The sequence below is a fragment of the Corvus moneduloides genome, chromosome 3 (genome assembly GCF_009650955.1).
Source record: "Corvus moneduloides isolate bCorMon1 chromosome 3, bCorMon1.pri, whole genome shotgun sequence".
NCBI lineage: Eukaryota > Metazoa > Chordata > Aves > Passeriformes > Corvidae > Corvus > Corvus moneduloides.
The window spans coordinates 19,291,389-19,305,289 of NC_045478.1; the positions used below are offsets into that span (position 1 = coordinate 19,291,389).

A 13,901-nucleotide genomic window follows, 5' to 3' on the forward strand; every position below is an offset into this window, starting at 1 on the left:
TATGTGACTGCTAAAGTGAACTCTCAAAAAGTTTCTTACTGAGTGTAAAGTATTTGCTTCAAAAAAGAGTCCTTTCCCTCTCTCTCCTTCTTCCTTTGTAGATGGTTTGAATTAGATGATTTGGATACAGAATTGGTGCAGACATTTAGACTAAGGATTGTAATGTTGTTATTTTTGTTTATTGCTGTAAGAAGTGTTGAATTGTAATACGTGGCTTATTTACTATTAGCCATTAAATGAAAAATCACCTTCAAGCTTTAAGTTGAAAATTGAGAATAAGCATGGTATTTCCTCAAACAGGGAAATTGCTTGTGTTTTCCTAGAAAAGTTAATCCTGCATGAAATCAATGATATAGTAAATTGTTAGTATAACAATTAATTAAAGTAGGTATCGGTTATAAAAATCTCATTAAATTGTTCCATGTAGTCATCATGTATAATTAAGACCCACAGGAAAACATTTGAAACTCTAATGTTCTATTTTATTGTATTTGCAGATTCACATCATAGATTTTGATGATGAAAATAACATTATAAACAAAAATGTTCTCCTTCATCAAGTGGGTGAAATTTGGCACATCAGTACCAGTCCTGCAGATAAAGGTGTACTAGCAACCTGCTACAATAAAAGTAAGTCCTTTTTAATGTGCTCAACTTGAACACGTGTTTTGATATTTTGAATGTGCAAAGTTTGAACCTGTAGCTATGCGTAGACACTTTCAGTTAGAATTATCAACACAAGGATTTCTAAAAAAATCTGCTACACTTTTACCTCTACCTCATTTGTGTCATATCCTTAGGTTATCTTGGTTAGAAGTCAACTTCTGCATTCATGTTAAGAAAAGCCGCAAAATAAACCTTATGCTTGGCTGATGAATGCAAAGCATGGCAAATAAAATATATTCCTGTTACTTTATGCATCATTTTTATTGGTTTATATGTTTGCTTTTGAAAGTGGAAGTAAATGTCTTTCAAAATATGCCAGCGTCAAGCTTTACTTAAAACTGCAGAAAAAGTTTGTGTATAATGTTATTTTTCATATGTGAAATTCAGGTATGCCCACAGAGAGCTATAGCTTCTTATCTAAATATCTCCTGAGTAGGAATGCTCCTCGTCTAACCTTACACTGAGTGCACAACAGTTGAGATTAAGGATCTCTGTGCAATTCCTGAGTGAGGCAGGTGTGAAGATTTTCTGGCACGAGGCTTGAAAAATCCACTTGCATCACTTGGGGAAGGGGGTGATTTTTCTCTGTGACACATAAGAAATCTGAGGTGTCAATTGAAATAAATATTTCTTCTAATAAGTATTAGTCTGTTCTTTCATGGAAATACGGTCCAAGAGTATAACAAAAAAGGAATGAGTTTCAGGCTCCATACATCCGTGAACAGTTGTAGAGATGTGTGTTCCTGCTGTTCAGCCTTCTGGTTGTATTAGGGAGAGGATTCCAGGATTGCCTAGTTCTCCTAATTCTTTTGAATTGAAATAAAACTGCTAAAATTTGAATTTCTTTCACAAATCTTAGGGGTTTTTTTAAAACCAATGATAGAAGATAAGTAGATTTTTCCATTGAAATGATTGTGGGCATTTTGATTGAGAGCATTTCTGTGGGATTTCCAATTTCCTTTATTAGACCTATTAAATCATATGAATGTTTTCTATTCTAGATTCTTTGTGTTCTAGATTTAGTTTATCTGATTTCTTAATACTAAGCTCTCTTGTTTATACTTCATGCATCTTACTTCAGAATTCTCATCCATTAACATTCTGCAGAACACAAGATCTCATTCTCAAATGGCAGTCACTGACTCTAAATAGCAGTGTATAGAACTGAAAGCACACAGTGTGGGGTTTTGTAATAAGGAATACAGAGTTCAGCAGACAACTTATTTCAAGTAGTAATGCAACCAAATTAAGCGATTGAAACCTTTACAACAATTTAATGTATTGCATTTCTTTGTTATTTTAAAAAGACTCTTAATGCATTTTCTCATTGAACTACAAGTCAAATGAGATGATGCTGTCAGGAACAGCTGTAAGTATTGTGCCCATCCCTTGTGTCTGAGACCAGCTCTTCTGTCAAGACTTGAATGTTGTTGACACTGGGAGATTGAGGAAATGTGATGTGTGTCCGTTATTGATAGCTATTTCTTGAAGTCACTTGAAGAAGTGGTGAAATGTGGCATTGAAGAGAAGTGGAATCATGTACATTTTCTGTTTCGTAGCTCACTGGATAAGCTAATGGAATAGGGTGAAATTTCCTCCTTTATATTGGGAAACATACTGAGTTTTCTTTTACTCTCACACATTTGCAGAGAGTAACCATAACTGAGGTATGAAAAAAAGATGTAGTAGGTGCAAACAGAAGAGCACTTTTTCACAGCTCTCGTGATCTTTGATTTTTGTTAAGAGGAATTTGCCTTTTATATAGGAAGTTTAAGAAATATAAATTTCTTTTTTCAAACGCAGTGAAAAATCTTTCCATAGTATCCAGTTATCATCCCCATTACGTTATTGAGAACGTTATTTGGGAACTATGTTCTCTGAACAGTCAGTAAAGTTAAATGGTGCTCTGTATTTTTTGTTCAAGATATTTTAATAGAGTATCAACGTACAATTAGGTTTTAAAAAGGAAAATACCTTCCTGACTCTGAAGTCAAAATGAAGGAAACCTCCTGTTATTGTTAGCATCAGTATTTACTACTTTGTCTAATTTTGACATTGAAAAAATACAAGGCTTTGTTAATGATGCATTCTCAACTATGACATTAACTAGAATAATAATGGTTCCAGTATTATTGGAACAACTGTGTCTTTGGATATTAACCAGAAATTCCATTTTCTGGGACATTTTGTCTTAAAGAAAAAATTGTGAAACTCTTTTACCATCCCTCCTCATGCACACACTTTAAAAATACTGGTTTAATCACATAATTACAAAAGGAGAACTTATTAGACTTAGTTCCTGCCTCAATTATAGTGGTCTCCCCCCCCTTCACCAATCATTAATATATCACTTAGGAAATTTTATACTGTTACGACTGATATTATAGGAAGATGATTTTATTCTCAAGTGATAGGCTTACTAGTTGTGTATAATCTTGTCTAACCTCCAGAAAAGATCGGGAATTTACTATGCTCGAGGCACAGCACTTGCCTGTGCTCCACATTTCTAGCTAACTCACCAGTATTGTGTGCTAGAAATGTATTAATGCCTTCCCAGTGTAACTGAAATTGCTAATAGACAAGATGTGTCTTGAGGAGACACTGAGAAGTAGCTTCTCTTTTTGCAAACCTGTTTGGCAATTGTTTGATGTTGTGAGAATTGGGAATGTTGTATTTTATCACAGATTCCCTAACTGAAGAGAGAAAGTGCATAAATATGTGAAAGAAGCTGGGTATAAGAAGAGAAAAGAAGGATTATAGTCTAAATATCTCGGGGACAAGGGAAGAAGGCTTTGTAAAATTAGTATCTGAGGTATCCAGATGAACTCATGCACTATTAGTCAGTTTAGTGACATGTTGCTGTATCGTTTTTCTCTTCTACTGCAACAAATCAACTGAATTAAAACAGGGGTATGTGGTGGGTTTTTTTTCCCTCTTGAAGAGAGCAAGATTGTTACTGACAGCTTTAAAGTAGGTAAAAGTCAAGGGGAGAAATGAGTTTGGTAGTCTTCTAGCTTTAGAAGTTAAATTAGATTGTTAAAGTTCAGTATGAGATAGATTAGGTTTAAAAAAAACCTAAAAGGTTGGATTCTTGAGAGAACAACACTATTTAGAGATGGTTTGGGGTGATGGTAATAAAAGTGGCAATAAGCTAGAGTGCTGCAGTTGCATTTTAATGGTTTAATACCTAATCTCTGAAAATTTACATGTGCTTATTTGCCTGATACTTACTAATATCCTAAACTTATGTTCAGCAAAGTAGAAATCAAATAATTTGCTTTACAGTAGCCCAGAATTAAAATGGAGGATGCTGCATTTAGTGGAAAATCCCTGTGAGAACAATTCTAGGAACTTTACACCTTTCTTCTTTTTTTGCTGTTCTGACTAGCTGTAGTAAGTTGGCTATTCTCTTTTTTATTACTTTTGTTAAATTAAAATGTGACAGGAGTGACACTTCCAAAAAGTGAGTAAGAAAGGTGACAAAGTAATTAGGAGATCATAGCATTTCTTAGTAGAAATGCACATTTAAATATCAGAAAAGAGGAATTGTGGGGTGGGTTGAGGGTCAAAAATGTACCCTCCAAATAATGATATGAACCAGTGAGAATAATGGTGCACTAAATATAATAATAAGTTTAAAAATGAAGATAAATTAGTCTTCAAGAAGTTTGTAGCTATCTAAGCACTCTCTTCAACTGCTAAAGGGAAAATCATTTCACATGTGCATTCCTACTGCAAGTTTCAAAAAAGCTTGCTTCATTATTCAGACGAGCATCCTAGCCTACTCTAGGATAATTTTTCATTGTGAAAAAGTGAGATGCCAAAACCCTGTAAATCACACTAAAGGGGAGTCACTTGGGAACTAGAACAGTGGAGACCTGACGAAGTGCTAGCCTCCATTGGAAAATGATCTGTATACAGTCTCAGTATTGCTCAAGTTTCAGGCTATAGAAGGGGAATTCAGAAAACCGTTTGAATGGACTTTTAATTGGGTTCTGAGGCAACAAGAAATACTAACAGGCAATGGACTAGGGTGTGTCTAATAATTTTTGTATGTGAAGTAGGTGATGGGAGCCTCAGCTCTAGAAATGGCCAAAAAAATTGGGATCCCTCCATTGATACGATGATTAATATGATGTTGGGTAATACTTGGAAATATGTTGATGATGCCCTTTTTGTCATTCCAGCTTATCATACACTGTTATGTGGTGTTTGAAAAATTTCCGAGTTAGGTGGATGCACAGTGATAGGATAGGTGCAGGCTGTATATGGGTTTGGGGGGGTTGAGTCATGCCTTGCATGTGCTTTGTTTCATACAGAACTTCTTTTTAATCTGTTGCCTTGTTTATACATCCCTCTGCGTCTCTCACCTGCTTTTTTAGGATGCGGTTAAAATGGAAGCAGACTATTTCCTGTGGACTTATAAAGTAAACTTCAGCTACATCATTAAAGAAATGGGGAATTCAGGGGCATTTTTCTGCAAGCTATTTAAATGAGTTCTGCAGTCACTTGCCAGTTTGCCAGCAATGGATGGCTTCTTTCTGAGTGGCTCTTGGGTCTGGTCTCTGTGGACCAGAATAATAAGTAAAGAGGTTGAAATTAATGATCATGGTGATGAATTTGGGAAAAGCTGTCATTCTAAAATAATTATTTTATAAATATAATTATAGTTTATACAGCATTATTTGCAAAACCTGGATATAGCTTTCATTATATCCTATAAGCTAGAATTAATCCCCAGATTTATGCATTGCTCTTAGATACAAATGAATCTATTTAGCATGTCAGCAGAAACTAGTGGTTTGTTTGAATTTTGATACTGTGTAATGGCCAGATGCTTGGGAAGTTACTGTGTTCTGTTACGTGTTCTCCAGATACTTAGAGATGGTGAAAGTCAAGGGTTAAGGCAAACTGCTGGTGGGTTTGCATGATGTGATGGGGAGATAAAGGGGAGGAAATAGAAGAACGATCCAGACTGAAACTGAAAAATTTGCATAGGTGGAAAATAGTTTGCCTGCTGAACCTCCAGTTGGATCAAGGTAGTGGTATCCATTACTGCAAAGGTGAATTTTCAGGATGTGATTGTATGCAGCTACTTCAGTGTGTCTCCTGGGTGCAGAGGTAAGATATGCTTGGAGGGGCAAAAATAAAGGACCATGTCTCACAACATAATTGTAGACAATTGTGTTGTTGCCTGTCACAGGTCTAAATAGGGGAAATGCTTGCTGAAAGACAAAGTGAGGAAATAAAGGCAATGGTTGAGTGGGAGAAATAAAGAGATCGTGAGGAAGGAGATCCCAGAAACGATTATGGGATATGTCACTTAAGCGGTGACCCTATGGCTGCAACCACTTGTGAGAACACAAGAAGGTATGAGATGGTAAAAAAGCTTTTGGGCAATCGGTTCTGGGGGAGGCTGGAGAAATGTTAGAGATAAGATACAGACCTTAAGTGTTAGCAGATGTTTAGTGTCTGTCAATACACAAGTCTATTATTGTGGTTAAATGTCTGCATGTTTTGGTTTTTGATTAGCATTTTTTGTTTTGCATTTTGTTTCTTCTTTATCTGTGGCAACTTCTGGTATTTTCCTGAGACCTTGTTTTTCTTCCGGTGGCATTTGCTGAAAGGATCAGTGAAATAATTTGCCAAGTCTTAAATTGTTGAATCTAACTTTTAGTTTTGATTTTGCTGTAAGATGAACAGTGGTCTGGAGACTTCAACTTCTCTTTTAGCTGTTTTAAACTGTGCCAGCAAACTAAACAGAATGATTATTCTGATCGTTTATGCAATTGTGAATTGGGTTGCAAGGCTATTTTCACAACCACAAGAGTACCTTTATGTAATTGAAAACCTGAAAATTAGTATGTGACAATGTAGGCGATAAAAATAACAGCGTTAACGTCTGATGTTTGGAGTGATTTACTCTAATGATGTCAGGTAGGGTGGGAGCAGATGTGGAAAGTGTGTGTGTGAGCTGTATCAACACTGAAACAATTTAGGAAGAAAACAACCCTTAACTGCTAGTTTGTGAGGGATAGAACCTGCTGGCTGTGAAAGTCTTGACGTTGAATAATCAGCTTTTGGCATCAGTCAGCTGACTGCTTGTTTGTTGGGGGCTTTTTTTGTTTGGTTGGTCGGTTTTTTACAGCAATATTGCTGTAATGATCATTTTTTTCTGGAAACTGTAACCTGTGGAGTAAAATAAATAGTCTCAGGATATTAGACTATTATTTTAAGGTTATGTATGTATTCTAGTAACTTGAACAGGGCCATGGCATTGACTTAGAAACTGCCTTGCAGTAAAGCCTATTGTTAAACTGTGAGGGTACTCCCTGAGCAGTTTTGGTGTGCACCAAGTTACACAGTGTACTTTCAGACAATGATGCCCAGTCATAGTCCAAGAAGTTCATGAATAGTTGGAGTGTAGCCTCCTTTTAACTTATCCTGCAAAAAAAAAATCAGCTTGATTGTGCTTTCTGGCCTCAGGGCTAGAGATCTGTACCTGACATGTTTTAAGTAACTTGCCAAAAGAAAAAAATCTGTCATGGTTCTCCATTGCACATTTCTGTAAAATACACAGGTCGTTTGTTTTGGAGAATTACTGAAGGGAAACATGCAAGTACTTCAGAAATTAGATGAAAGATATTATAAAGATGTATATGAAATAAATTAAGATATGAAGATCTGTTCAAGAATTTCTGTTCTGCTGATCTTAATATGGTGGTTCTGTTGTGTGGCTTATTCGACAAAATTAAGAGTAATCATTTTAGAGATAATTTCATCCTTCTACAGAAGAAGATATTTTGAAACAGTTATCCTTTTTTGTATAGCACTTTTACAGTGTCTAATGCTATGGGGTGGTTTTGTTGTGATAAGGATTAGTACGTGATTGGTTGGTTCGTCTCAAAGAGTCTTGATGAATTAAAGTGAAAGCTTCATGCTGCTCAGCTTGAAGAGAATGTTTAATTACTAGGTATTAGGTGCATGCATTCATTGAGGCAAAATTAAGTTTCTAGCAATGATAATTGTCTTAATTCGTACTAGTTCTTGCTTCTGAGGAATGTACTTCTTTCTAGCTGCTTTCAGATACCAAATGCTGAATCAGATCATGAACTGGAGTTGTTTGCCAGGTTGGTGATTTCTGAGTTCATAGAAAGGCTTAGCAGGTTTTCATGGGGCTGTGAAACAATCACTTCTGTTTTATTTTCAGTGCCTTTTGTAAGGATGCCGATGTTTTGCTGACTTCCTCATCTACTGCTGCACATAAGGCACAGAAAACTGTCAGTCTTGATACAAAGAACTGTTCCTGAACTGCAACTACCACGTTATAGTACACCATCATGTTTGGATGGCTTAAACTATTTTTCTCTATGTGCGTTAACTAACTTTTGTAAAGAGAGGAGCTCATCTTTTGAGTCCTTCCATTCTCACCTTTTGCATGGCATGAAATTGCCTAAAAGTGTCAGCTCTGCAAGACTAGGTAGTTGACACTGTTACACTAATAATGCTGTTTCAGGAGCTCACAGTGGAATGCCTCCTCTGGTTTTAACTTTAGCCTTTCAGATAAATCATTGTTTTAAATACATGAGATAAAGATAGATGAATTGCTTTCACTAGGAAGGGGAAAAACTAAATTTAAAAGCAGAATCTTTGTCTAATCTAAATTTAAAAGCATAATTAGTAAGTTTCTATGTTGCTGTCATGTTTTGTATTTGTTCTTGCCCCTGCTTCTCCTAAGAATTCAAATTCTTATTCAAATCCGTGGAAATATATGTGGAAACTCATTTGTTGTCCCAGTTCAAATGTATTTTTAAACTCCTACAAAAACAGGTTCTGCACTTGTTTCATGTAGGGACGTAGGAAGCCACCAGAGGGCAAAAGGAAGTGTGACTGGACAAAGCTGTTACCTGCAATTTTCCACGGGCAGGCAGGCATGTGTGTGCACACATCCTGGTTTTCACTTGGATTTTTCCAAACAAGATAGGCGCCCTGGTGCGGTGCTTATGAAGACTTCATACAGATAGCTTGCCTTTGTAGATCCAGAGCATACAAACACAAAACTGGTGTTTAATTTTGTTGAAAATAGTTTGCCTTTAAAATCCATTATTTCAAAACATTAAATCTGCCATAAGTTATGGCTGTCTGGTGCATTGCACTTACCACACAGTGAACTTGTGTATTAAAAAAACTTTCTGCAGAGAAATTCATCAGTAAGGATACCAGATATAATGCTGCTGGTGATGCTTCATCTGCTTAGTATTGAAGACAGGAGGTGACACTTTTGCTTTCTGTAATGAAAACACTCTGCATAGGGAAATCATTGGTACAGCCAAGGGATATACGACAGTCATTCATATGGGCACGGAATTGGAACGTGTCTTTAAATATTCCCTCTTCTCAGCAGTAGCGGTGGGATGTACAGAAGAAAATTTATTCCCATAGTTTGAAGGAAGAAATAAATGTGCTTGGTGTTCTCCTAATGTTCTTTTCAGTTTGTACCTGTTTTTTTTTTTTCTAGGAATTCTAGCTCTTGCATGTAATTTGAGTGTTCCTTTAAAAGTACCATGCAAAAAGGGTTTTAAGTGAAATGGTTGACTGTCTGATCTATGTGATAAAAAAATACTACACAAGTGTTGAACAGCTTGAGAAATTGTTCCTTGCTTGTTGTTAATTGCTATTCAAATTTGAAGGCCTCTATGCATAGAGGTATATTGAGTTCTGTCCAAACGAGAGGTAACGTAGCTGTCATATCATAGTCTGTGCTATAATCTTACTTACGTGTAAGACTGCTGTAGGAGTCAAGCTCTGTTGTGTCTAAGCCAGTTTGTAAGAGCAGATACACAGTGAAAAGTCTAAGAACTGGGGGACCATGGACCACGTATAATATAATTAACTTGAAGCACAGGTTCTTGTTATCCCTTGATTTAGGATTTCATCTTTATTTTGACAGTGATTATCAGGATAATTGTAATGTTTTTGGCATGAAGCAAAAGAGAATGAATGTCAGAAGAGGGAGGAGAGAAAATTACTGAAATTCAAGTATTACAGAATGGTCATGATATTGAAAAGAGTGCTTTAAATGCAGAAAGTGGATAAAATGCTTCTGAATTAGTGCTGTCACTGGGGGATAATCTCTTGAATTGTCAGGCTGATCTCTCTTTCACTGTTAGAAGGTTTCATTCTCCTCCACCTTTTTGTTTTGTTTTGTTTTGTTTTTTAAAGCTTAGAACAGAAGAAGTGTTTTTCTGTCTCTAATGCCATGCAGTTTTTTAACTCTTTTCAAATATTTATCTGAACTAATATAAAAAACTGCAAGAGAATGTGTTCTTTTGCCACTTCCAGTCAATGCTATTGTTGTAAATACTGTTTTGCAGAAACACATACATTCTTACAATATGTGTTTAGGCATTCTTGTCCAACCAGTTTGTTAAATAAGTGAAAGGCTTGCTTTTCTCTGTGTTAGATTAGTTTTGTGTTGGACTTCAGAGTTATTCCCAAATAATGCAAGTGAAGCCAAGTATAACTATGCAAGTTCCTTCCAGTAAATGTTAAGACATTTTGCAACCACACTCTCTTTCATGACCTTCTTTCTACCATGGGAAGTAGCCTGCTTTTTTTTTCCATTATCCCATCTTTCTTGAAAAGCTGGGGAGACCAAAGGAATGTCACTTGCTTTCATACTCTTAAGAGAATGATAAAGATTTTTTTTTCTTATTTCTTCTTCTTTTTTTTATTCCCTCTTGCTGGCTTATATCAACATCACAATTCAAGTACTAGCCATATCTTAAATATTTTAGCTAAATGATATTTTTTTTATAAAGTAGCAAATCTGGAGTCAATCTGGTTATCTGATGACATCGATTCTGTAGCATATTCTATTGCATGTCCTCATTGAAACCATTTTAAAATGTTTTGAGGACTGTTATAATTTGAGATTTTTCTCCTAATTCTAGGCAATAGTTTGAAACCTTAATTCTCTTGTGTGAGGTTTTTTTTTTATTTCATGTGTCATCAAACAAGCATCAATGTTTCTGACCATTAGACATAAAACTTACGACATTTCTACTACTGCAGCTATTTAAGTGACAGAGCTACAGGAAATACGAGAATTTGAAGGTAATGTTCATGTGCCTTTTTTGATATTTTGAAGACTGTTTTGCAGCTCAGCATAGTTTTATGATATCCATTGTGGGTGCATGTGCCATCTAGTAGACTGACAGCATTTCTCCATTGTTTCACATGCTCAAATTGCTGTCACCATGACCTTCAGGGCCCTTTCTGCAGAGCATTGTTAAACTTCAGAGTTCCTGTTGGTCTGTTTCTCCAGCCTGTTTCTGTCCCTCCGATGTTCCCTGAGGTCATTAATGAAGACGCTGAACAGTGCTGGCCACACTGTCAGCCCCTGGGGTACACCAGTAGTGACTGGCTGCAGATGACTTCTATGCCACTGATCACAAGCCTTTGAGAATGGCAGTTCAACCAGTTTTGAACCCAGCCTTCCAATTCTTCAGTTTGTCTGTGAGGATGTTATGGACCAAAGGCTTGTTAAAGGTAAATAACATCAACTACTCTCCCCATTTTTACCAAGCCTATTTTTAATTTGATTTTCACTGCAGAATGCAATCATATTTGTCAGACATGATGTCTCCTTCATAAATCTGTACTGAGTAGTCCCAGTCAGGTTATGTTTGGAAATGTTTTTCAGATTCTCTTAATCTGTCACCTTCCTGGGGACTAAGGGGAGAGTGATTAGTGTGTAGATCCTTCTTGCCCATCTTAAATATAGGAATGTCATTTACTTTCTCAGAGTCCTCAGGAACCTCTCTCCATCACCATGACCTTTTAGAGTTAATTGAAACTGGCCTCATAAATACATTGGCCATTCCTCAGTTCTTGGGGATGCATTACTAGGATCTAATTTCTTTAAATATTCCCTAACTTGATGCTCCTTTGTGAAGGGTAAGTCTGCATTGCACCAGACTTTCCCACTGGTCTTTGCAGCCTGGGATCCCTCAATCCTGAGGATAGCAAAGACCCCTCTGCTAGACACTGAGGTTATTAAAGTCGTACACAAGGACCAAGACTATAAATATGAAACTCCTTCTCATTGTTAGATGGTTGTGTTATCCTTTCATCTTTCTAGCAGACACCAACTGCATGTTGCAGCATTGGTCTACCTTCTAATCCTAAACCATAATCTCTCATTTGAGCTGAGAGCTCCATGCACTCTAGTTGCTGATGTTTATAAAGGGTGATTCTCCCTTCTCACCTTCCTTATCCATCCATCCTAAAGATCCATACCTCTAATCCCAGCGAGACTGTACACACCAGTAAGAGTCTGCATTTGAAATAAACGTAAATTGTACTTGGTCAGTACTAGCAAAGGAATTGTATCCCATCTCTGAGCTGAAGATTTGACCACCAAAATGTTTCTATTTGGTTATGTTTTCATAATTTCTTTTCTTGTATTATAAGCCTTTTAGGGAAGAGCTATATATCTTTCTCCACTTGAGTTCAATAAAAAAAAATGTGGTGGGGTTTCTCTCTTGTGAGTGTTTCTGAGGTGTAAACAAGTGAGAACTGCATAGTTATTAGCTGCCAACTAACAACATGATGTATTGTTTGAATGCCCCAATTTGGGAAAACTACTGACTAGCATAGAGCAATATTCAGTCTTTTTCTTTCTTTAGACTGTTTGGATATGCTAGTTGTTGATACCTTGAACTAAGAAAAAGCTCAACCACAACTTATTTTCCTTGTATTAGTAAAAATACCTTTCTTATTGTAGCATTTTGTAATTGGCTGAATGAACAGAAAACTGAGTATATCAAAATAGTGTATCTAGCTAGTAGTAGTTGTTTATAATTCTTTTCTTCCATTACTTACTTTTGCGTGATGTGTGAGCACATCTGGAAGTGAGCTACCCAAATTGTCCAGTTAATGTAAAGATACAAGCAGATTATGATTCTGAGATCTAAGCTTTGAATCCCAATTTATTGCTGGAATAAACTTTGTGTGTGTTGGTTGTGGCCACACGTCTGGATTTCTATTGAGGGGAAGTACCAAGTGGAGACCGTGGAAGGCTGCTGTAAGGGGTAGTGAACCTACCTTTTTGAATTGAGCTAGTGGTTAGAACTTGGTTCGTCAAGCTTGAGGCAGCCACGTAAGCTGCTCATGTTGGATGGAGTGGCATTTGTCCTGCTTGAGGTAGATTTCTATGAACTGTAATTATATTTGTCTTTGGAACTCCTGTGGAGTAGAATGGGAATGCTTGAGGTTATTTAGATATACGATTGAATATGCAACTGTCTATTAAGGTGCCTGATTCAATGGGGGGATAAATGGTCTGCAGTTCCCATCAACTTGTTGAGGAACACAATTTTTAATACTTACAAAATATCAAGTGGGAACTTAAGTGCATTGGTTTCATCTCACCTTACTTCATTAACAGCTGCCATGGCTTTGTTGGTGATGAAAGTGAGTTATCTCCATGAGACAACTTCTGTGTGTGTAAAAGCAGCAATGTGGACAATGCTGTTCAGCTCCACTCGTCTTTGTGATGATGGAAGCCAACATGTAAATATGCCTCATTAAGTTTTATTGGTGTACTGTGCAGCTCTCCTCAGCACAGAGTTAAATCTCACAAATTGTTTTTATATGGCAAGCCAATACCTTTCTGCTTGTGTGGCTCTCACTGTTGTTGCAGCTTTTACATTATTGCGGTCAAATTCTGCCTGAAGAGCAGAGTTCAGCTCACCAGTATAGCAATGGTTGCACTTCTTTGCTTGGGCTGTCCCCATATGGCAGACTTCCAGAAGTGCAATCAGTTAATTTTGACCTCCCTCAAACAGATGTATATCTGCAGAGTATATAATCAAAAAAAGGTCTGTGCTGAAACATTGTCTGAAATCACCTTGGGATAACGTAAGAAGCATCAGACTATAAAAAAGTGCAATTTATACTTTTTCCAATTTGACTGTCTGCTTTCTGCACAGGCTCCTGTTCTTTGATAGAAAATGATGGGTTTACCTGTCTCTCCATGTCATACCCAACCCCTTTGCACGCTCTTAGATCATTCTAGCTGCATTAGTATGCAGCAGGTGAGGTTTTTAAAACCTCCTTAGACATCTGTATATACAATGCAATCATATACTTCTATTAGGATAAAGAGTGAGATGTTTTGTGGGGATTTTGTTTGTTTTGTTTTGGGTTTTTTTTGAAAATCAATGTCTGGT

The 13,901-nt window shown here is 36.7% G+C and overlaps 1 protein-coding gene across 1 annotated transcript in view; it reads left to right on the forward strand.

Annotated features, from left to right (window-relative positions):
- EIPR1 (EARP complex and GARP complex interacting protein 1) overlaps positions 1 to 13,901 on the forward strand; it is a 77,393-nt gene that overhangs the window by 13,209 nt on the left and 50,283 nt on the right. The window contains exon 3 of the mRNA XM_032104519.1: positions 498 to 630. Coding sequence (XP_031960410.1) covers positions 498 to 630 — 133 coding nt within the window. The remainder of the gene's footprint in view (positions 1 to 497; positions 631 to 13,901) is intronic.